General features: G+C 53.0%; 1 protein-coding gene across 1 annotated transcript; it reads right to left on the bottom strand.

Moving 5' to 3' along the window:
• Positions 1–1,380: 1,380 nt before the first annotated feature.
• On the bottom strand, positions 1,381–21,930 carry Ctdsp2 (CTD small phosphatase 2). Its single transcript, XM_031350256.1, has 8 exons — positions 21,578–21,930; positions 9,536–9,681; positions 8,603–8,641; positions 8,071–8,172; positions 7,348–7,404; positions 5,202–5,294; positions 4,919–5,104; positions 1,381–4,769 (listed from the first exon to the last, which is right to left on the bottom strand). The coding sequence occupies exons 1-8, from the start codon at positions 21,639–21,641 to the stop codon at positions 4,644–4,646; spliced, it is 813 nt and encodes a 270-aa protein (XP_031206116.1). The 5' UTR covers positions 21,642–21,930; the 3' UTR covers positions 1,381–4,643.
• Between the last annotated feature and the right edge of the window lie 1,776 nt (positions 21,931–23,706).

Below are 23,706 nucleotides of genomic sequence, written 5' to 3'. Positions count from 1 at the left end.
ACATTCAGGAAAGGGGACCAGAGCCTAACCAGCCACATTAGCATGGTGAATGTGAGCCCCAGGTGCTCCATGTCCCCCATGGAGCTTCAGATTAGAGACCCAAGATTCAGGAAATGCCACACCCAGAAAGCCCAGTTCCATGAACCCACATCAAAGTCCCCCAAAGCCGGGACTGTTTGTCGTCCCAAGCCCTAACCATCAGCACTTTTGAGTCCTGAGAGCTGCAAAGACCACAGGCACAGGGTGTGGGTTAGGGATTCCAGGTTATGAGCCACTAGCTTGTAACCTACTGGGATTTAAACTTCTCTTGCCCCAAAGCCCTGAGCCTCAAGAATGTGCCCAACTTAAATTCAGTGGGCCCTATAGGTTCTCAGTGTGAAGGTGCAAAGCTGGTCACAAGCTCCTGGCTCAATCTTTCCAAAGCTTCATCCCAAAAGACAAAAGCCAGGGAAGACGTGACTCCTGTCCCTTCTTCACCTTTGGCCTCATCCATGTTAAGCATTTGGCTGACAAGGACACGAGAGTCGACCTACCTGAGCCTCTGCCCTCCGTATCCCAGCAGGTGAAGTGCTATCCCAAAGCAGGCGGCGTCAGGTCCTGCAGCCTGTTTCAGCAATGGCCACACAGCACACAGACACTGGGTTATATTTGCTTGTGTTTGCATCATGACCACATTTTCCTAGCTCTGGCCAATCACAGCCAACCTAGCCCTAGGCTCGACTTATTCAAACCAGAGAGGAAAGCTTTATCTACTCCTATTCAAAACAGCAAAAACAAGAAGAGCAGACTTCTAAAGGCTTCTTTTAACTCCAGCTCCACACCCTGGTCTATTGATTTTTTTTAAAAGTGCACTGCCCATCAATAATTCAGTGAGGGAGGATATGAATTTGCCATATTGTAGATATAAACGTATTATGCTGATGACAGGAGACTGTCTAGCACTCCCCTACTGTGTGCCTGGGCGTTCAGGGCTGTGAGATGATTCTGGGCGATTCTGTGGTGTCAGGAAAGCTTTTGTTGCTTGGAGTCTGTCATCCTACTATGTGCGTGGAAGACATGCTGGGCTCTGACTCCTACAGCTCCCGTTTGGCAGCATCAAGAGCACATGCAGGAGCCTCTAATTCCCCAGGGCTTCAGTGTCTACCCCGCAGTCAATACCACAGCAAACACTGCTTGCTAAGTACCTGGGGGTGAGGGACGTGGTTCCAACCCGGGCCAGAGAGGAGCAGTCCAACCTCTGTAACCCAGTGATCAGAACCCCAGTGTTTATTCTGCTGGGTGCTATAATTTCATGACCAAAGAGGTCATACAGGAAGAACAGTATCCACCGAGTGTCGGATCAGTGGAAGAAAAGGAAGGCAGGCAGCTTCCACTCTTGCATAGGTTTTTAAACCAGCCTTTATTAACAATTGTAATACAAATATTCCAAAAATATAAACAGACTCTTAATGGCATCCTACAGTTCAAGTTTTTGAATACAACAAATGGATCAAATCATGAAGCAAGGTGGTCAAGAATCCCGTAGCCCGGTCACAGTGGGAAGCGACCCCTCCCCTCCCCTCCAAATGGCATCTTGGAAATAGGCAGATCTGGGGTCATCACAGGCAAGGAGAATCACCAGCTTATGAAAACAGGCAGTTCTGGGAGTTGACCCTGCACTTAAGGATGGGGCAGCTGGCCTGACCTGTGACCTCTTCTCCCCTGAATATGGATTTACTAATGGTGTTCTCTAGGAAGAGGGGCTGGGGATATAGCTTAGCTGGGAGTAAGTGCCTAACACGCATGAAGCCCTGGGTTGTCCCCAGCACTCATAGGCCAGCAAGGCCATCACACCTGTAACCCCAGCACCCAGGAGGTGAAGGTAGATCAGTTCAAGATCATTCTTGGCTAAACAGGAGTTCAAGCCCCTGCTTGGGATTCATGAAACCCTGTGTGTATGTGTGTAGGGAGAACTAAGCTATTTAAACAAAAGGAGCTAAAGAGTAGCCATGGTTAAGTAGCCCGAAGGGGAAACGGCATAGCGTTCTCACACTTATCCAGGCTGATGGGTGCAGGACAGTACACATGGGCTGCACTACCCAGAGGCCTCTGAACAGGGCAGGCGTGGACCTGCAGGGGACCATTTTCTGGGAATGGTTGCTGTGAGGGTCCCATGCTTTAGTACAAAGCCTTGCTGGGCCACTGTTAACAGAGGGGTTATATAACTACACAAAAATCTTTGGGAGGCAGGAGGGAGTGAGACAGATCCCTGGTTAAATGAAGGCAAATTCACTCAACTTCTTTAATTAGGGACCCATGGGCCTATGGTGTCCCCTCTACAATGTGCAGAGTGGAAACCTTTATCTGGCCCTTTATCAAACTGGTCCTGTGTCCAAAGCTCCCCCTATAAGAGGGACAGGAACATCAGGCTTTTGATGAGAAGCCCAATCAGACACACACTGTGTCCCTGAAGAGGCACCTTAAAGAGCTGAACCTGGTATGGGGGCAGATTCCTGGCATGGCTTTGAGTGTCTACTGACCCCTGAAGACAGTCTGCACTGGGGTGGGCTGGTGGCAGTGGAGCGACAGGCTTCAGGAGGCGCTGGCTCCCATCTTCCCCAGGATCACCTGCTCCTAAAACATGGAACTAGCCCGGAGATAGCAAGGTCTATCATACAGCTGACTCGGGGCCACCATGATGATAAATCCTGGTTCATTTTGGGAAGAGACGAGTTGGGATGGCATCTCTGTAGCAGACTGCAGGTGGAAAGGATTCTGGTGGCAGATAGGCCTAGAGGGCTGGGGCTTCACGGAGAAGCAGCAGAGGCGCCCATGAAGCCAGAAAGGGAGCTTAAAATCTAATCAACTCTTATTGCTTAGTCAGGACCAGCCCTCAGAGTAGCCTTGTGAGAAGACCTCCTGCAGTACTGGGTTGCCAGGGAGACCAGGGCCTGGACCTGAAGCCACAGACAAGCTCCCATGTTCCTGGCTAGCACCTGGAGCCCTCAGCTCACCTTGGGAGGCCCTTACAGACACCAGCGAATAATGCTGGGAAAATGGCGTATCTTTGTCACAGAACTGTAACACAAAGCTCCATAGCCTTGGGCCAAGGAAGAAATCTGCATAACGCTGGAGGAACACCAGCCAGCTTCTACTCAGAACACCAAGCTCCACCACCAGGCTCTCTCAAACCTGAGGCAGGACCTAGTGTGTGAAAACTAGAAAGTATTGTGACTCCCGAGTGGGAGGTGACCACACCTGAACCAACCCACAAATGCTGACCTGCCTCCGAGGGAAGCGGAGATGTGGTAGGAACTCCCACCCACCTTAGAGGAGGGAGAAGAATCCTACCCAACCCTGGGCAGGACTCAGTTAAGGCAGTGATGCTGAGGTGGAGGCTCCTCAGGGGCCCCTTCTGTTCCCAATGACAGCGACACTTCTTGTTAGTTTTCCACTCTGGGGAAACTTCCACTCTGTGACTGACTTTTAAAGCATTAGGACTGAGAGCTCAGAGATGCCCGGAGCACAGGGCTGTGAGGACCTCACTCAGTCTTATGACCAGAAGCAGGAGGCATTTGGCAAATCAAGTAACAGCAACACCTACAACCTGGGAAAGTCCTTCTCCCAAGGCCCTGGAGAGGAAGAGAAACAGCCAAGAAGGATAAAGGCCAGAACAGGCAAGAGTCAGCCAGGGCAGGACACTGGGGAAGACACAGAGGGAGAGCCCAGCCTCCCAGCCTTTGGAGCCAATGTCCTTGCATCAGCTAGCACAGAATCCCTGAAGAGCACTTTTAAGATCTACAAGCAAGGAGACAGACATCTTGCATTGAACATTTGCATTTTCCCTGTACCCCAGCACTTTCCCAGGACTGCAGCTCGGACGGATACAAACCACTCCATGTTTAGAAAGAGAATTTTAAGAGTTAAAAGAACAGAAATCAGCTATCTGTCCTCCTCCAGGGGAGAGAAAAACCCTCCTTTCCCATGGGAGTAGGACTATGGCTTGGGAGTGAGAAGGCTGGCCTGGCACTGGAGCCTGGGGACACAAAAGCGCCCGCGGCAGGCATTCTGCTGGAGCCAGGTGCAGCCCTGTAGGACACAGGACCTGGTGGGTCTGCGAACATGCTCTCTCTCTCATCTTCCCAAACATGTCTGCAGCTGCTGGCTAGGTTTCTGTTTTCTGAAAGGCGTGTGTCTGGGCATCGGAAGGTAGCCTCCGGCCTCCCCTTCCTCCTGGCTCAGGCCTTGTGCTGCTGAGGGAAGGCCATCGTTTGGCAGGGAGCCTACAAGAGCTTTCATGGCTGAAAGCTCAGTAGCTCACAGGACAGCAGGAAAGGAGACAAATGACTCAGGTTGAGCCTTGATCTTTCAGCTTCTCCCCCTACTGGACAACTGGGTACCGTGGACCATAGTTTACCAGATGGGCACGTGCATATGCACACACACACACACGTGCACATGCACGCACACACAAGCACACACCTGGGAACCAAGCACAGGGTGCACAGAGCTCTGGGTCTGATTTCCTGCTCTGCATGTGACCTGCCCTACAGCTCGTGTCCCGCACGCCCTGGCTACTTGCAGACCCTGTCAGTCAGGCTGATCACAAAGGCACAGTGTAGCAAAGTCCCCTGTTGGGATGGCCGTTTCTTGGAGCAGGAAGGCTAAGGGGCCCGCAGCTGCCCGAGGCTGGTGTAGACATCATCCGCTCCACTCAGCTCCTCGAAGACTGGGATCAGGTTCAGCAACTCCGTATCTGCCATGTCATCAAACCAGGACTGCACAGGCACCTAGGCAGGACAAGGCGACATTGCCTGACTTCTCCCCTTTCCTTTCCAGGACCACCGGAGGCTGCTGGGCCACACGGGTAGTGGACACCTCTGATAAAGCCCACAGGCACAGCCTGCAGCCACCCCCATCCCTGATGCGCAGCACTCACTGCGTTTTCTGGGTGGAAGATGTAAGAAGCAGGGGAGTTGTCCAGGATGACAGTTTTCCTCAGGTCCCTTCCCAGGCGGCTGAGGTCCTTGACATAGCAGCCCTGGTGGAATACACAAGACTCCCGGAACAGGCGAGCTCGGAACACTCCACAGCGGTCCAGGAGATCTGTCACAGGGTCAGCATACTGGAAGAAAGAGAGGCTTTAGCTTAGGTGCGGTGCTGGGTCCCCGGTGGCTGCCACACCGTCTCCTGTTCCTTCCTCCCCTCCTGCAATCAGGTACCTTGGCCAAGCTGGCAGTGAAGAGAACACATTCAAAGAGCTCCCCCATTCGTCTCAGGAACTCATCAACGTAAGGCCTCTTGAGCACATATACCTGGAGAAACAGAGTGGACTGCTGGAGGAACTCATGAGGCCATGGACACAGCATGCCCCTGCCCACTGACAGAAAAACAAGCAGGCCTAGAGGCCTATGTCAAGACCCTGGGACCTCAGCCCCACCATGGACAGTTCTACCAGGTTACCAGGCTTCTGCTGCCTCATGAGGCCCAATCCTAACCTGCCAGGAAGGAAAGCACACTACGTGGCAGGAGCCATCTTCATCAGGGGGTAGACATCGGCTGCCTCCAGAAACAAGTAATCAAGAATAGGCCTCACAGATGGAAACAGCCTATCCTGGATTACTTGAATCCAGCCACAGCCTCCATAGTAGCTTTCTGTACTGGATTCCAGCAGGACAGCCTATGTAGGTCCCCATCTGGCAAGAACCCCTCAAACACATACCCTCACTGGGTTTTTGTGGACACCACCACCTTTGAGGACTTGCTTGCTCGCTCTTAAACGTTCTTCAACTAATTTGCCACCCAGTCTATGATCTGCTGCTTCCTTCTCACTTCAGCCTACACAAGTGTTCCTTAGGCCTACTTCCTTAAAGTAGCACAGGTATGCCCACCCCAATCCCACCTAGCCCACATCAGGCACCAACTGAGCAGAGCCCGCCCAGTTTAGCAGCAGAACCCCTCCATGCAGCTGCAAACTGCTCTGTCTATCAATCAGCCTGCTACTCCTTCAGCCTCACACACAAGCCCCTTCGAACTCAATGGTTCCTCACAGAGCATAGCTCTCCTCCCAGTCTTTCCTCAGATCCACATGGCAGGCAGCCCTCTAACTCAGGCCACTTCTGCCTATGCCAGGGCCCCACACAATCTGCACATTTCTATTTCCTCAACTAGACTGCAGGGGATGATAGGCAGAGCAAAGAGCCACAACTTCGAGGCTCTGTACAGAAAGTCTGTAAAGGGGCAGGGGCTATGATGACAAACCCAGGAAAGCTGAACTTTCCCAGTCTGTGAAAACAGGTATCATGCCTGCTAGGATGTCTGCACCGCTGTTCCTGACCCTCAGCAGACCAGCATGCCTCTGGGCACATGGTCTCTCATCAGTGCCACATGGGCCTTCCTTAACCCCAGGCAGCAAGGTGAGCATGGCCAGAGCCTGGGCTCTTCCACTTTGACAGATGCATACAGAGCACTTACAGAAGCCAGTGTAAAAACCCAAGGGACAGGAGGTCAGAAAAGGGTCACAGTCGGGGCCTGGGCCAGGGAAGACACAATTCGGTAGCTCTTCACCAGCGGGCACAGGGGGCCTGCAGGCAGAAACACTCCTACCAAGGGATTAAGAAATGGAGCAAATTTCACAGCCCTGTCTAGTTGGCAGGGATGGTGTCTAAGAATGGACAACATGGGCTGGAGAGCACATGCTCTTCCAGAGGACCTAGGTGCAATCCCCAGCACTCACTGGCAGCTCACGACTCTACCTCCAGTTCCAGGGACACACCCAGGCAAAACACCAATGCACATTTTTAAAAAGCCAAAATAAGATTATTTTATGAAAATGTCAACAGGCTGCACACAGTGGTGCATGCCTTTAACTCCAGCATCCTGGAGGCAATGGCAGGTGGCCCTCTGTGAGTTTCAAGTCAGCCAGAATTAAAGAAAGAGACTATATTGTAAGTTCTATATTGGGCTAGAGAGATGGCTCAGCGGTTAAGAGCACATACTCTTCCAGAGGTCCTGAGTTTAGTTCCCAGCAACCATATGGTGACTCACAACCATCTGTAATGGGATCTGATGCCCTCTTCTGGTATGTCTGAAGACAGCAATGGTGTACTCACAAATAAGTAATTCTTAAATATATATATATGTGTGTGTATGTGTGTGTATGTATATATATATATATATATATATATGTAGAGAGAGAGAGAGAGAGAGAGAGAGAGACCCTATCTTAAAAAAGGAAAAAAAAAAAGCCAAGAGCTCTTGCCACCAGTCTGAGTACCCAGAGAGAAGGGCGTGTCGGCTATAGGGAGATATGGACGATATGCAGACAAACCACCAACAAGGCTGGGTGTGGGCTGGCAGGCAGCTCACCTGGTGCGTGGTCCCCTCAATCTCTACAGGCACTATGAAGTCAGCATTGTTGATGGGCTAGAAGGCGGAAGTAGACAGCATCAGCAGACAGGAAACCCCTACCCACTGGAGACAGCGTGCTAAGCAGCTCTTGGCTGGCATAGGGCAAAGTACCATATCTCTTCCGGTTTCCCTTCTCCTTCATCCACCCATACATCCTACCCACCAAATTCTACCTGAGGAAGTTTCAAGACTTTTATTTCGCAACATAATCTGGGCTAGCCTTCAATTCATGTTTTCATGAGCTATGGACACCCAAGCATGCATGCCTAGCTTTTTCAAGACCGGCTCTTTCTGTGCAACTCAGGTTTTCTGGAACTTGTGACTTCCCTGCCTCAGTTTCCCAAGCACTAGGATTGTGGAAATTCCTTCTGTACCCTACTTAAGGCTTTCTTGAGTTAACACACATACCAGTCAGGAAGACCAGATATGCTGAAGCAGACTTATCTCATTTTTCCATGGTAAGTGGAGACAGACACAGCATTTAGGTAGTTATCTGTGGTGGTGGTGTGTGCATGCTTGAACACGCATGTGCCTTAACCTCTTCAGTTTGGCCTCTGGGCATCTGTGACTCCAGGGTGGCCTAGCTCTATCCCTCTGTCATTTCCATACTCATCTGTTCGCCTTACTGACCCTGCTGTGCAGCTCACACAGGCCCTAGAGAAGGATGCCACACCGACTCACCTTAAAGGAACTATGCACAAGGGTCTCATCCAGGTCAATGACCACACAGATCCTTCCTTGATCTTGCTCTGTCACCTCTGGGAGCAGGCAGGTCCCAGGGATCTAAAAGCAGAGCCAGGCTGCTGAGCTGTGCCTAACAAGAAGCAAGCCCAGTGGCCCTCAGCACAACACTAGGAGAGCCACACTGCCTGCAGACAGTCATCAACCCAGGAAGGTCCTGCTTAAAGGCAGAGAACAAAGGCAGCGGGGTCTAAGGACTCTATAGTCATCAACCCAGGAAGGCCCTACTTCAAGGCAGAGAACAAAGGCAGCGGGGTCTAAGGACTCTTAAGGCCTTGGGAACATTTGGTGTCATTTCGGGATGGTATGAAATAGACAGCAGAGCTGGGAAGAGAGTGCATGCCCGTCCCCACAGCTTTATAGGGCCTGGCAAATACTTAGCACAAAGGGTAGGGAGGTGCTTGGGACAGGAAAGTAACTACTCTGCCTGCCAGGCTAGTCAGGGCCTGTAGGGTCCGCCAGATTAACATACCTGATAAAACTGGTACTGGAGACATTGGAGCAGATCCGACTGTGGAAGACAAAGGATGTGGTAAGTGCTAATTCATCAACTGCAGCAGCACCGCTCGTGCTCTCCAAGAACCCAGCCACCCAGCCGCTCCCCACAGGACAAACATGGCCTTCCTCAGGAGCTGGTGAGGAGGGTTAGCCTCCTCTCCACACATGAGCACAGGCCCTCAGGGACTCAGCTCTGAGCACCTCTTTGCAGGGTTAGCCTCTAGCTTAGTTCTTAAACTTGCTTCTTGCTAAAAACATAGAGACACCAGCATAAAACACTAGGGTGTCCAAGAATAAGAAGGGAGATGGAGTTACAAGGGGGCAACACTAAAATGTTGTAAAAAGTACTGTGCGTCCTAATGTGAGTCTTGAAAAAAATTTTTTAAATTCCAGAACTTACAAAAAACGTATCTTTCAAATATGGGCTAGCATTTCCCCATGGTAATATACTATTTGCATTCTGCTTTTGATTTAAGAGTACAGATAGCATTACAAGTTAGCTCATAGTAGCACAGTGGCAAACTGCTAGTAGGGTCTTTGTTTTGAAACAGGGTCTCACCACACAGCTACGGCTGGCCTGACACAGTGCTAGGGTGCTATGTGGGTTACTCAGAGCAGGCTCAGAAGGCAGTTCTGGACACAAGACAATAAAAACACAGGCTTCACAGCCAGATACCTGCGTCCCAACCCCATCACTATCAACAGTTAATGTGCGGTTCGTTCTCCACACCTGCAAGGCCTTTTCCAGGCTCCTGGGATCTGCAGGACCGGGACAGCCACCCCCACAGATGACAAGTATCAAGAAGAAGACAGACAACTAAGGGAAGAGAGTGACGGGCCTGTGGGCCAGGGACTTTCAGGACACCAGACCAGGCCAGAATGTGCACCGAGCGCCCCATCCTGCTACCTTGGCGATGGTGTTGGCCTCCTCCTTGTGTGTGAGCTCAGTGGAAGAGCTTGACTGGCCAACATGCTGTGTGTGAAAACAGCACAAGAGGGCCTTAAAGATGCTGCGGCCACGGGGCTTCTTAGGCGAGGACTTGGAGACTAGGCCTAGAGAAGGAAGGAAAGACAGACGGAGGCATTAGCTACAGGGACACCATCAGTCTCAGTCAGCAGCTCCATGCATCCACACACTCTCAAGTCTAGGTTCTGCAGGGGTACAGCACATACCCGTTGAACAGCCTCAGGCAGCGACACACACCATATATAGAGCGTACACCTGCTAAACAGCTGTACACACTGACAGTGGAGCGTGCACGTGCGCATGTCTCCCTTGAATAAGGAAACGGTAATCCCCACTCTCTGGCTTGGGGTGACCTGAGCTGCCCAGGATTTATTCTTCATGCTATGGCAGGTCTCAAGGAGATCTCAAGATAGGCCAGGTGTTCTGTGACCCACCACCAGTACACTGCCATCAAAAGGAGCTTGTGAGGCCCTAAGTTCCCCTGACAGCAGGAGAGCAACCTAGTCCCCTGGGGTCAGTGGAGCCATGATTCAGATCGCTGCCAGCTTTCCCAGACCCTGGATCAGCAGCCACAGAACTGAGCCCAAGGTGCTTAAAATCTCAGAAGTTTCCCAAAATGGTTTGAGATGGCTGTGGATAAGTAAGCTTGCCACCCAAGTTCCATTCCACATGGTGGAAGGAACCATTTCCTACAAGCTGTCCTCATGTGTGCAGATAGGTGAGTGTGTGAGCATGCATACTTGTGCACACACAAAACTGAACTAAAACAAACAAACAAAAGAACCACAAATCTCAGCTCCAGTTAGCTGACTGCATCTGAATCCATGTTTCCTTCTCACCATCTAGACGTTTTCCTTAATACTTCACTCTCACCCAACCACCCTCTTCTCCAACCCCACCCCAGGGAGCTGGCTGGAAAAGAGCTAAACTAAGACCCTAGGTCATGACAAAATGCAGCTTCCAGTCCGAGTCGGAAGCCTCTGCTTCCGGACTGCAGCTGCTCTCCTGCCTGACTATCTGGGCTTTGGAAATACAAAGCCAATTCAACAGGAAGCTCCGCAAGGCAGCCCAGAAAGACTAGTCTACTACAGAGCAAGGGGCATTGCAGGACCCAGCAGCAGTGGGCCAACAGATGGCGCTGTACACCCAGTTATGGGATGGTCTCAGCTACAGGTCTCTTTCTTGGGTGGTCTGCATGTCCCAGAGCTACTTGAGAAACAGGCTGGTCTACTTTAAAGCACTGGACACACTACTGTGCAGGCAAATAAGTGCCAGGGACGCCACGTGAGGGAAAAGCCCGCAGTAGTGGGGGCCACCCACTGGCAACTCTTGCTCCCTCTGCTCCTGTAGGAGGCCCCTTATTGGAGTAGAAGATGGCCGAGCCAAACCCACTGACTGGGCTGCCTGAGACGCAGAGGAAGAGGAGAGAAAACCTACATCAGTTCCTTAGATCAAGGGTGCAGAAAGGGTCCCTACAGAGCAACCAATGCCAATCAGTGATGTACCCCTCTCACCTAGACGGACAAGGCTTTCCTCGTGTGTGATTTCTTTCCCCTCTTGGGTTAGGCTTGGGGTCACCCTAAATTTTGGTATGGCCACTGGGGACCTCTCCGAAAGTAAATGAACCTTTCCAGGAAATTGTCTGAAAATGTGGGCATCATTTTTTTAAAATGTGAAGTTAAAGGACACAGTTTTATGTGAATTCTCTCCTCCTGTATGTGGATTCCAAGGTTAAAGTCGGGTTGTCGGGACTGCAGAACAGCAAGCATTTCACCCCTGAGCCACCTTGCTGGCCCCTGTGGTACCACTACAGTCTTGGCTACATGTGAAGAACCAGGATTTCTTTGGGCATTTTGTGGTGAAGTTTTTTTTTTAAAAAATCTGCCAAAGCCTTCTCAAAGAGCAAATGCAAAACTCAGTAGTGTTGGGTAAGCTGTCTGCTCCTTAGAAAGGACCCTCCAGACTCCTAGTCACCTGTGCAGAAACCAGAAGGAGGGGGCTGCTCCCACCCCACCCGCTGGCCCACACAAGATTCTCTGTTCAGGGGCTCAGGGCAGACGCAGAGACAAAGCTCCAAAGCAGACAGAGACGAAGCTGAAGCTTCTTTGGTTTATGTCTTCTTCTTGCACAAACCACAACCACAGGCTTAACCCAGGCACAGCCTTTCTTAAAAGACCACAACCCAGGCTTTCCTCAACAGGCCACATCAGGAGTGTGCTCAGCATCACAGTGACCAGCTCTGGGAGGAGAAGTAATCCTGAAGCAGCTCGCTGGGGCCAGGGAGAGGCCCTGCCAGTGTCCACTGCAGGAGGCCCAACCGGCACAGGCTCCTAAGACCAAGGCAGGAACCTTGAACTCTGCAGGGGTGAGGGGTTTCTCCAAGGCACAGTGTGACCAACAGCCTCGTATCTCAGTATATCAAAACCACCCTGACCTTGAGTGCAAGTTCCTGATGGAAACACCCCACACCCAGGATCGCAAATCGCCCCTCCCCCTCAGCAACCTTTATGCAGGCTGCTTCCCTTACTTTGTCAAACACTACTTCTGAGGGGCATCAGGACTGGATTCAGCTTCCCTAACACAGATGCTTCCCTGCAGGGCCAGCAAGAGCCTCACCTATTACAGTCCACAGCCTTTGGCCTATGTATGGTAGGTGCTAACAATTTTACCAACTGACAACTGCAGGGTCTCTCTGGCTTGCCACTCCTACAGAATAAGGTTCTGGAGGAGCCTCCATTCTCATGCTGTAGCCCCAAGTGAGGGAAGGAAGGAGGTACTGCAGGAACTGAGTGGCCACAGCAAGCCACCGAGGCGTTCTGGGCCACAGCCATGCTTACAGAGCACAAGAGCAATGCCAGGCCGGTGCTAGACACTTGCTGTCAGTGCCTCACTAACCCTCAGTAGGAACTCATTTGTAGGTCCTGCTCCCCATCTGCAGGAAGGAAAGAAACGGAGGCAGATAGGCGAATCGATCCGTTGGGGTCATGCAACAGTATGAGAGCAGAGTGAGAATTTGAACCCAGAGCCAAGGCTCGTGGGCATTCCCCAACAGTATCTAGACAGCTCCACATGCTGGTGTGTGTATGTGTCTCTTGATTTATTTTATGTATGTGAACACTCTGTCTCTCTCTTCAGACAGAAGGGAAGAGGGCATCAGATCCCATTCCAGATGGTTGTGAGCCACCATGTGGTTGCTGGGAATTGAACTCAGGATCTCTGGAAGAGCAGTCAGAGCTCTTAGTCACTGAGCCATCTCCCCAGCCACCCCACTCCCCAACTGGTGTCTTATGGGAAATGTTCGCTCTACTGCCCTCCAGGATGAGCCTCACCCCCCCACAGCCCCTCCATATTCATGGGCAGATCAGAGATGTACAGAAGGCAAGGACACATCCTGAGCAGCAATTCCACTCCCCTTCCAAAACCTTGTGGAGAGCCTTGGGATGGATGGCTCCTTCCAGTCAGTGCTCTGCCCGGCACCACCTGCCCACACTCTCTCCCCCATCCCCGCAATCCCTCCTTTCCTGCCTGCTCTCCTTGTCCCAAGCCTCTCCATGTCCAACAGGACAGTAAGGCACAATGGGGGAGGAGAAAGGGCCGGGGACTAAAGACCAGAAGCCAACACCCTCCCACCACCGCTCAGGCCCGAGGCGGCTAGTGTTCTACACTAGGCAGATCTGGGTGGACACAGGCAGCCAGGGAGGTCGGTACTGTCTGTGCAGGAGCTCAGGGTCTGCTGGATTCAAGTGGGAAGCCTTAGTTTCCTCATCCAAAACTTGGGTTAATAGCAAGACCTCAGTCAGGATAAACAAAGCGAAGGAGTGAGCCCCAGGGAAGGCAGCCTGGGCCTCATTCCAGGAGAGCAACAGGGAACTAGGGGCCTCCCTTCCTCACTATGTGGTTGAAAGTCAGGGTCAGAAGAGGGATGTGTGCCTGGGAGAACACCCCCCATCCACCAAATCTTTCATTCCCACTCTCAGCTCAAAAGGACGGTGCTCTGGATATGACAAGCATCTCTGGATGCAAACATCGCCATCTCCCCTACGCATCTCCACAGCAGTAAACACCCGACAGAAACCTGTGCTGGTAAAGGCATGTGCCTGCGCACACACAGATGAAGCCTGGCCTTACCAGGATGACATTATTTTTAACCTTCGGAAGGTCAGGTCTAGTTGTCACAGTTGCCAACAATACAGTTATGTATTCCGGTAAAGGAACTCCTCACAGGAAATCCGCACAGCCCAGACAGGCAGAAGGCAACTCCTGGAGTGATGGGATTTCTAAGACCACTCACATACAATGATGGGATTTCTAAGACCACTCACATACAAAGATACTTTCCTGGTTCACAGTCCCTTTGACATGGAGCTTCCCCCTCAGCTCCCATCCTACCACAGCAAAGGGCAGCAGGGCTGCTCTCACTATAAAATGGCCTCTCTGAGCAGCCTCTCTCCCGTGCTATCTATTGGAGGAAGGAGAGTATTTGGAGCATTTCCGGCCCTTCTTGGCCAGCTGCCTGGGCCCTGCAGCCAAGACACATGTGATTGGGGCTCCCTGTGGAGAGGGGGGCTCCCTGTGGAGAGGAGCCCTCCCAGGTTGTCAGCAAGCGGCATCTGTGCCTTGGCTCTGGACAGGCACTGAAGTGCCAGGTTGATGGAAGGGCTCCTTGGACCAGCAGGTGAGTGGGCAAAGAGACAAGAGGGTAGGAGATGCCCAGACAAGCCCACAGGCAGAGCACCAGTGGACGGTGGGCCTCTCTATCTACTGTGGCCAACTACTGATGTGCTCTCTTCTGCTAACACTGCAGGTAGGGCAAAAGTAGATGTGTGACTCCAACTACATGGGCTGGGTTTTTTAAAAGCAGTTTGGGTCACAGAATTTGGCTCACTTCAGTACGGCTTAGGCCTCTGGTAGTCCCACACCGACAGCTTCTCTGTTTCCCTTGTTGGGCAGAGAGGCTCCTGTCTTCTCTGTATGTATTTGAGGCAGCCATCTCCATGGCTCACACCAGCTTCAAACTCCTGCCTCAGCCTCATGAGGAGGACTTAGGGATGGGAGCTGTGCCCGTGCCTCGTGCCCCTGCCTCTGCCTCCTCAGGGTCTCAGACCTTGATTTAAGAACTTTCCCTTAATTAAGAGGATCTTGGTTCTGAGAACAAGGATTCTCAGACAACTTCATCTCAGAAGGAGCCTCTAGCTGAATTATTGGGGAAAAAATATAGGCAGCTTCAATATTTAAAACTAATAGTAATAAAAATTTAAAGGGGGTCTCCAGGAGCAGCAGGTTGTGAAGCGGCAGGAACTAACCTGAGAAATGTTAGGGGCTAGATCCTACCTTGCTGCACAGGGCCGTAAAGAGCAGGGGTGACACTGTTGGGTACTGGAGCCAGCACCCCCTCCTCCTGAGGAGGGGCTAAGGGAACCCTGGCAAGCAGGACTGAGCCATCATCTTGATGGCCACTCAGGACTGGTCTGGGATCTCTGTCCCAACCTTTGGAATGCTTGGGCTTCACAGAGAACCAAGAAGAATCCAAGGCAAGGAGGCATAGGAGGCGTAGGAGGACGGAGCTGAAGGATGTCTACCCAGGTGCCACTGGCTCCAAGGGATAGGTGAACCATAGGGCTGTGGGTCGGATCACCACCAGCAGATAAATAAATAAATAATTCTGGCTTTGGCACAAATACCAAATGTGGCAGGAACCTCAGTCTTTCCATCTGTAAAATGGTAAAAGAATGACTATTTTAGAGAGTGAGGATTTTAAGGGCTTTAGAGTGTCCTGGCCTGATGACAGCTCCCTGTCAGCTGCTAGGCATTAGGCACAGGACACTTTCACACTCAAAAGTCAGCTTCAATCTCAGAATGCTCACACTGACACCAACTGAGATTTCTTACTTCAGGCCACAAAGCACAACAGCAGGTCAGGGGCAGGCCTGGGAAATGGTCTTTTTTGGGACTACACAAAACTAATTATGTCTCTGTGCCTCTGAGGCTGGCCAACCTGCACCCTCCTCAGGATCTGGCCTCTTCAATCATGCTCTGCCACTTCCAAGCCCTCTGCTCCTCCCCACTCTCCTCTGCTTTGTTCCCCCAGCAGCCAATGAGAGCAGCTTCTTAGCACTCTGGGTCTTCCACAGGCCTAGGGCAGAGGAGGGGATTGCAGGCAGGGCCTGGGCAAGGGTGGGCTCCACAGGCCAAGCGCGGTTCAGGTCTCAACAGACTCCTCTATCTGGCAAGTGGGGACACTTTCTATGTCCCTTGCTGCTGAGACAAGCTCTAGTCACAGCACCTCGACGTGGTGAGTGATGTGTGAATCCTGGCTGGGACTCTGAGTGAGCAAGAACAATTACTCTACCCACTCACTCAGAAAACTCTAGGCTGCCTGGAAGAGCCACAGGCTACCTAATGAAAGTGACTCTGGACCCCGAGGGAGTCTTCTGCTCAGGGCTGAACAGGCAGGGCTTCCTGGCTCTTCTCCCAGGACACCTGTCAGAATCACGGGGAGCATTTGGAGCACACAGACCTGGCCCACCTGCCAGGCTGAGCCAGTGGGTCCCAGGTGTGCGGGTGGGGGAGGGGCTGTATTTTTAGTAAGTGTCACAGGAGATTCTGATGTGTGTCCTTGGCTGAGAGCCAGAGAATTTTAACTAACCCCTTCCAGGATTACAATGGGATTCCTCTGGAGTCCCAGAAGCCCCTCTCTGGCAGATCTGATGACAGCCAGGACTCTTGGCTGATCTGCTTTGCCTAAGACCACCTGTTTTACTCCCAAAACAAAGACAGAACAGGACCCTAGTCAGGAGAGCTGGGCTGGCTGGCCTTCCTCTCAGTATCAGGAAGGAGAGGCTTCCCCTCCTGCTGTGCAAACAGAGGTGGAATGCTTTGTCCCTTCCCATAGATCTGTGTCCCAGTCTTTCTCTCAAAGGAGTGGGAGCCATGTTTGCCCCCTGGGAACAGTGCAAGTGGCCTAGAGCGAATTCAACAGGATGGGAGTCTGTCAGGGTTCTAAGAGGCTGACAAGGAGGCCCTCCCTCCACCCAGCACTTAGCAGTGGGCAGGAGAAGCTCAAGGTCTGTCTCGTACTACACTACCACCACCAAAGGATGGTGTGTGTGTGTGTGTGTGTGTGTGTGTGTGTGTGTGTGTGTGTGAGAGAGAGAGAGAGAGAGACAGAGACAGAGACAGAGAGAGACAGAGACAGAGAGAGACAGACATACAGAAGGAAAGTGTGTATGTTTTTATGTTCAGGTTCACTCAGATCAGGCTCAAGGCTAGCAGTAGAAAAGCTAACCAGTAAGAAGAGAGCACATTCTCCTGCTTAGAGCCAGGCTGTGGGGTCCACAGAGCCAGGCTGCAAGAGACATCTTGGAGAAGGCTCCTGTGGAGTGAAGGGCTGGGTGCTGCACTCACACAGAACTTGCTCTTAAGTCTCTGATCCTGGGTGTTCCATTTCTATAAAGTCCACTTTCCTCCGCCTAATCCCTACCAGTTTCTTCAAAAGATCTGCATGGAATGTGTTCATTTTAAGATCTGCATGGAACATGTTCATTTACAACTCAGCTGGTTTCACAAAGGCTTTCAGAACACGTGAGAGCCAAATCCAAACCCTTCCTCGCAGGCACTTCAGCTTGCGACAGGAGAAAAGCAGTCTCAACGCTCTCACCTTGCTCTCCATCAGACCAAAGCCACCTTTCTACCTAGAACCTAAACCCACAGAGACCACACTCCCCAAGCGAAGGAAGACAGTGACGATTCCTGTCACATACACAACTGCCAGTTCCCTCTCCAAGACACCAAACTGTTCCCAAGGATTAAGCTGCACTTCAGAGACTCTTCCATGAGGCCCAGGACTGTGAGAGGCCCAGGCACTGGCTGGAATGCCTGAGATCCCATCCCTGTCACACAGGCACAAGCAACCGTCTGTGGGAAGGCTGTGGAAGCTCAGAGGCTCAAGCTCCTTCCACACCAATGTGGTGACTAAGGGCACCTGTCCTTGGCAGTGAACCCATCCGACAGCGAGTCCTGGGGACGGGAAGAGGGAGGACAGAACACCAGCCAAGCTGCATTTAGGAATGAGTCTGAAGCAACCAGTTTGGAGCAACCAATACTGGAATGACAATAACAAACGCTTAGCAACCGTTCCCTTCACAACTGCTGATCCCACTTTTTCACCAATCCCAGGATCAAATATCCCAAGATGGAAATAAAAGACAACACCGAAGGGAACACTGTGCCCAATTACATATGTCAGTAAGTGTATGTGTGTACACTCACACAACCCACCCATGTGCACATGTTCTCTCTCCCATGCATGTACACTTACACAGCCCACCTATGTGCACATGTTCTCTCTCCCATGCATGTACATTCACACAGCCCATCTATGTGCACATGTTCTCTCTCCCATGCATGTACTTGTACAGCCCACCTATGTGTACATGTTCTCTCCCATGCTTTCAGCACCTCCTACTTCTCACATCCTGTTGTTAGAAGTGTCCCCTTCTTAGTACATCTCACTAAAAGACTGACTGGAGAGGCCTCCAGAGCCAGCTGGCACCCTGTTTAACTTCCTACCTTCTCAGGCTGGGAGGAAGGTCACGGGTTTTTTTTACTCCCTTCCCTCCCCCCAAGTATGGCTTCTTTAAACTTCTCCAAGTCAGCTGCCGAGCCTGAGGCTCTGCACACTTAATGACTGTGGTAGAGCAGGGCTCTCAGTGTGGAGCAATACTGGCTTACATGGTCTCAGCGGCCACTCAGCCTGACCCCAGCATGGGGGATAAATCTAGAGGGAGCAGGACTGAGTTCCTCCGCTCCCACCTGTGCAGGCTGGCCTCGGAGGACTCCACCTACCCACCAAAACTCCTTTCAAAGCTTTTTCTGTGAAAGGCTTAGCTGCAGCTACAGGGAGCCTAGACTCCCAAGGGGGAAGGGTAGGATTTCTCCCTTCTGTGGACTTGTCACTGAGGGGTTGGGGAGATGGCTCAGAGCTTTAGAGCCCTGGTTGATCTTCCTGAGGACCTGAGTTCAATTTCCAGACCCCATGGTGGCTCACAACCATCTGACTCCAGTTTCAGGGAATCAGATGCCCTCTCCTGACCTCTGTGGGCCACCAGGCACACAAGTGGTGCACAGACATACACGGAGGCAAAACACCCATACACATAAAATATAAATCTAACACAACCATTTAATCTTTTGTGACAGCCCGAGAAAAAAATCCTCAGTGTAACTAGACATCAGACCCCGCCCAGTTCCAGATGTGAGATGAAGAATTCAAAGCTTAGTTATTCTTCCAAAAGTAGGCATCGGATCTTTCCCATAACAGATTAGTTCTGACTCCCTCCCAAGTCCTGATAGGTTCCTGGAGGCCCCGCCCCACCTCACTTTGGGCTGCCAAAGGTAGTTTCCTCTGCTTTCCCCATCTGAGCCCAGCAGTGGGCACGGCCTCCCACCAGGCCGCAGTAAGTACCCATCCTCTCAAGTGGACACTTTAACTTTTGTGCAATACGACTAGCTTCTTGCTGTGCCAGGGAGCCATTTCTCCCTCTGCCGGAAAGATGATCTAAGTTTGCTGCTCTTATTGTCAATGACTTCGTTGTCCTACCTCCCTGACTGTATGTAATTACCTTTGAATCATCAACACACCAGGCAGCCTTAACGCTCAGAGAACAGAATGCTGAAAATAAACAGTCAAAATAAAAAAATCTGCACTGGTAAACAACTTCACTGAGAAAACACCGAAGCTAGAGGCAACCTGTTTCTTTCCAGAAATCAACTCATTAATAAAACTGCTTCATACTCCTCTTCTGCTCTTCCAAAGGTAGACAGGAGTTGGGGATGGGAGATGGTGAGAGGGGTTAGGGCAGGAATTCCTAAGAGCGTTAAGATGCAGGTTCTGTTTGTAGATGATGTCCATCTGACTCAGGCAGTTGGCCTGGGTTGCTGGGTGCCAAACAGCTCAGAAGCAAGCATGCCTTCCCCGAATGCAATCGAATGACAAGGGGAGGGGAGAGAGACCAAGAGGCTGCTGGCTGGAGAATTCAGATTCCTCCAGGGAGAAATGTGAAGGACAAACTACACACAAAAAAAGAAAACAAAAAATGGAACTCCAAGAAAATGTAACCAGCACCAGCAACCCGCCAGTCTGGAAGCCAGCTGCTCCGCTCTCTGCCACTTGTCACTCATCTTGTTGGATAAAACTTCAGCTCGGATTTGCTCCGTGCAGCTACTGCACAGTCCAGATTCTGATCCCGCTGTGGCCCCGCCACCCTCAGGACACCTAAGGGACCCTGTAAGGGAGCACAGGCCGGAAGGAGGCACCCCCATGCCTGACTTCTTGTCATTACCCCCGCCTATGTCCTTGCCCATCCAGATTTCTCCGCCTGAAGCTTGGGTCCTTTTCCTGGGATGAGGGTGCAAAGGGTACTGAGCCCTGGCAGTAATGGGTAAACACAGGCGGTCTCCCTTTGCGGCGCTCAGCACTGCTGAGGGGCCAGGAGAGGAGGTGAACTTGCCCGGATCCCACAGCTGGGTCAGTGATGCAGTCAGAACTGGGACCCTGGCAAGGAGGAGGAGCCGGCAGAGCTTCTGCTCTCCTCAGCGCAGGCTGCTTCAGAAGGCCAAGAAACACGAACGGCTCCCCTTCCCCCACCCCAACAAGGAATTCCAGAGAGCCTGGGACACCAGCCCAGCTGCTCTGCCCCTAGGCTGGACAAGTTGGGTAGACTCCTTGGGAAGTGAACCCCAGGAAAAAGTGACCGGCTGCTTAGTATTAGTAGGCAATGAGGACCTACACCCAGGCCCCACAGCTAGCCTCCTTTCAGGCTCTAGGCCTCAAGTCTACTCAATTGTGGCACGGGCCTTTTATGCCCCGCTGAAATAGAAAGGGCTGCAACGCTTGAGATCTGGTTCCAAGAGCGTGCTCGCCACTCAGCCTCTGAGCCAAGTGGCCACAGTCCTGGGAGTTCTCTAGAAATAAAAAAAGGAGGAAGGGGGGCAACTAGTCCTGACTCTACCAGCTATCTTGAACACAATGCTCAAGGCCAGATGAACATAAGGGAGAGAGTTTCAGGGGACCCCACTGTGATCAAACCGAGCAATCCCATCTTCCCAGCCCCAATCTCCTCCCCGCCCCCGCGGGAGGCTGAGGCCTCCGCTCCCCAAGCACACCCCAGAGAGGGCCTGTGGACGCCCCCGTCTGCTCCAATCCCATCCACCCACCCGAATCAGGTGGAGGGGGGGGTCGTGAGCCTCTGCCCACAGACAACTCGCACTTTTTCGCTGCGCGATTCAGAAACACGCTGGGTCTGATGCCATCCGGCGAATTATGTAACCAGGGACACCGCTCCCTGGCTAAACAAACGCGGCTGTGTGTGTGCAGCAGTGGCCCCGGGGGAGCGCACGGGGCGGGGGGGTGGGCTCCGGTCGGGCCTCGGGTCCGGCTTGTTTGCTCCGCCGAACCGCGAGAGTCCGGCGCCCGGCGGTGACCGCGGCCCTCCCCATCCCCCACCTCACCCTCACCCCCGCCCTGGGCCGGTGAACTTCGTCCCGAGTCCCCGCGCCGCCACGACCGAGCGCCCGCCCGGGCCTCCCGGTCCCGCGTGAAAACTCCGGTCCAGGTGGCGTTCCAGCTCCGGACCCCTGTTGCCCTCCCCGGGGCCCCGGGACGGGCGCGCAGCGGGGGTTGGGGGAGGAGTGACCACTCGGTCTCCGGGGCTCGCGTGGGGGCGGCGCGGGTGGCCTGGCGCCGCGAAGCGCGCCCCCGGAGTCTCTGCCTGCCCCTACCCGGGGGGAGGGGTGGCCCGCCGGGTGACAGCTGCGCGGATGACACCCTCCCGCCGGGCGCGGGCAGCCCGGGCCTCGCTCAGCCCCCGCTGGGGTCCGAGCGCCGACGGGTGCGCGAGGACCGACGGACCCCGGGCCCCGCCGGATCCTCCGCCCCCTCCCCGCTCGGGGGCGACGCAAAGTTTTGGGAAGTTGCGCCCCTACCTTGCTTGGTGAGCACCAGGGCGTCTTCCTTCCGCGCCTGGGTGATGATGGAGCCGTGTTCCATCTAACAATCCCGCGGGCCCGGGCTGGCTGGGCGGGAGGACGCGCGGGCGGGAGGGCTGGGCTGGGGGGCCTGGGCGGGGGCCCGTCGGGCTCCGGCTCCCGAGACTCCGACTCCCGCAGCTGTTCACATCCCCCCTCGCGTTTCCTTCCCGGGCCGGGAAGGGAGGCGGCCTGCAGAGAGGGCGGACGGCCCAGGCGGCGGCTCCCCCGGTGCCCCCAGCCCCGATCCCCCGGTGGCAGCTCCGGGCTCCTCAGTTTGGGTCCAACATGGAGAATCCGGAGCGAAAACAAGAGGAGGAAATGGGACACGGGGCGGTTTCCAGGCTCCCCCCTCCCCTCCGTACTCCAGATAAACAACCCGCGGCTGCGGCGCCCACCCCCGCGCTCCTCCCAGATCTTAGACCGGCCTCTCCGCCGTCCGCCAGCGCGTCCCGCTCCGGGCCAGCGTCTTAGGCCCCGGGACCCTCCCCCGGCGAGCAGCGGGGGCTGCGGACCCTGCAGAGGTTTGCTATTTTCTTACGGAAAAAGCGAATCCCCGAGGGGGGTGGGGTAGCGGGCGGGCAGGCTGGCGGGGGAGACTTGAAACCGCTCCGGCACTCCGATTGGCCCGCTCGCAGAAAGGGGCGTGGCCCCTCCTTACTATGCGGTGCAAGGACCCAACAACATTCCAGTCGCCGCGGCCACGCCCCCGGGCCACTCCCCGCTGGCTGGGCTGCGGCCTCCGGGTCCTCTCGGCCACACCCCCTTCCCAACTACTTAAAAGGCCACTCCAAAGCTCCGGTTTCCGTGCTCGGTGCTGGGGTGTTTGTGTTTCCGACGCTTTACTCGAAGAAGGCTCCATGGTTCCGCCCTACGAAACCTGGGGGGAAAAATGGAGTAGCCAAATTGGGTTCCAGGCAGTTACGGTATTTCCTGCTTAGAACCCAGTGCCTTATATAAGAATACCGCTAATACATACCTGGAAAGGAGTGTGTAGGGGCGGAACCCAGACTCCAGAATGCGAGGAATGGATCTGACCTCGGGACTGGGTGACCACACTAAAATGACACCTTTATGTATTAAGGCCACCTTAGGTGCCAGCCGCTCCCATTCAGGTATCCATCCCATCCTCCTAGCCCAGCTCCCCACCACCATCTCATGGCTCCATCCTCAGTTTGAGGAGGATAGATAGAGGTGCTTAAGTGGACCCAGGAAGCCCTCCCTCATTCTTTAGGCCCAGGCCCAGGTTTGAACTCCCAAACTTCTCAAAGTTTCTCAGGAAGGGTTTCTCCACTTGTCTCCAAGGGAGCGGTTTCAACTCTGTGTCAGGTTGTTATAAAAATTGTATGCTGTTTATGCACCCCACTGCACTGAAGGAGGTCTGTTCTGTCCTTCCGCAGTGGGCTCCTGGAGTCAAAATCGGCGTTCGTGGAAGTGCTCTTATTGGCCCAGCCATCTCATTGCTCCATTTCAAATGCTTTTTGGTGATCTGTCTGTCCTCTGGTGAAGTGCCTTGGAAGAAAGGGATCTACTCGGGTCAGGCCCTTCAGATTGCTATGGATGAGTTACTGTAATTCAAGGCCTTTGTTCCTGGGGCACAGGGGCAGATGGTGGCTGTAGTCCTCATAGCTGGACATTTGTCTCTTCATCTTGTCCAGGTAGGTCAAGACCTACAAGGCGCTATCATCGTGATATGTATATATCCTGTATTCCTTACAAGTGCTCACGCTTGCCCGTTCCCACACACACACACACACACACACACACACACAATGCTTTTTTTTACGTAACACCATTTTAATGAAAACGCTGCTTTTCCAAAATGAATGTGACTGTTACAGAGGATCTGAATGATGCTTATGTAACCTCAAACCCTGAGTCTGGGTACATTCTAATTCATTAAAGGAAAGGAAGACGGGGGAGTTCTGACATATTGCCTCCCACCTTTAAAACAATGAGATCGGTAAGGGGAGTCTTGCAGGTTGCTAAGGGACCTTGTTGGACTTTGACCCTGTGCTCCTGCTAGGTGGTTCCATGCCAAGTGCCAAGGCCTGCTCTCTTGTCCGAGTTGGATAACACTTCTCTCC

The sequence above is a fragment of the Mastomys coucha genome, unplaced genomic scaffold, assembly GCF_008632895.1.
Source record: "Mastomys coucha isolate ucsf_1 unplaced genomic scaffold, UCSF_Mcou_1 pScaffold4, whole genome shotgun sequence".
NCBI lineage: Eukaryota > Metazoa > Chordata > Mammalia > Rodentia > Muridae > Mastomys > Mastomys coucha.
The sequence above is the reverse complement of the archived record's forward strand: the minus strand, read 5'-3'. Positions and strand labels throughout refer to the sequence as shown.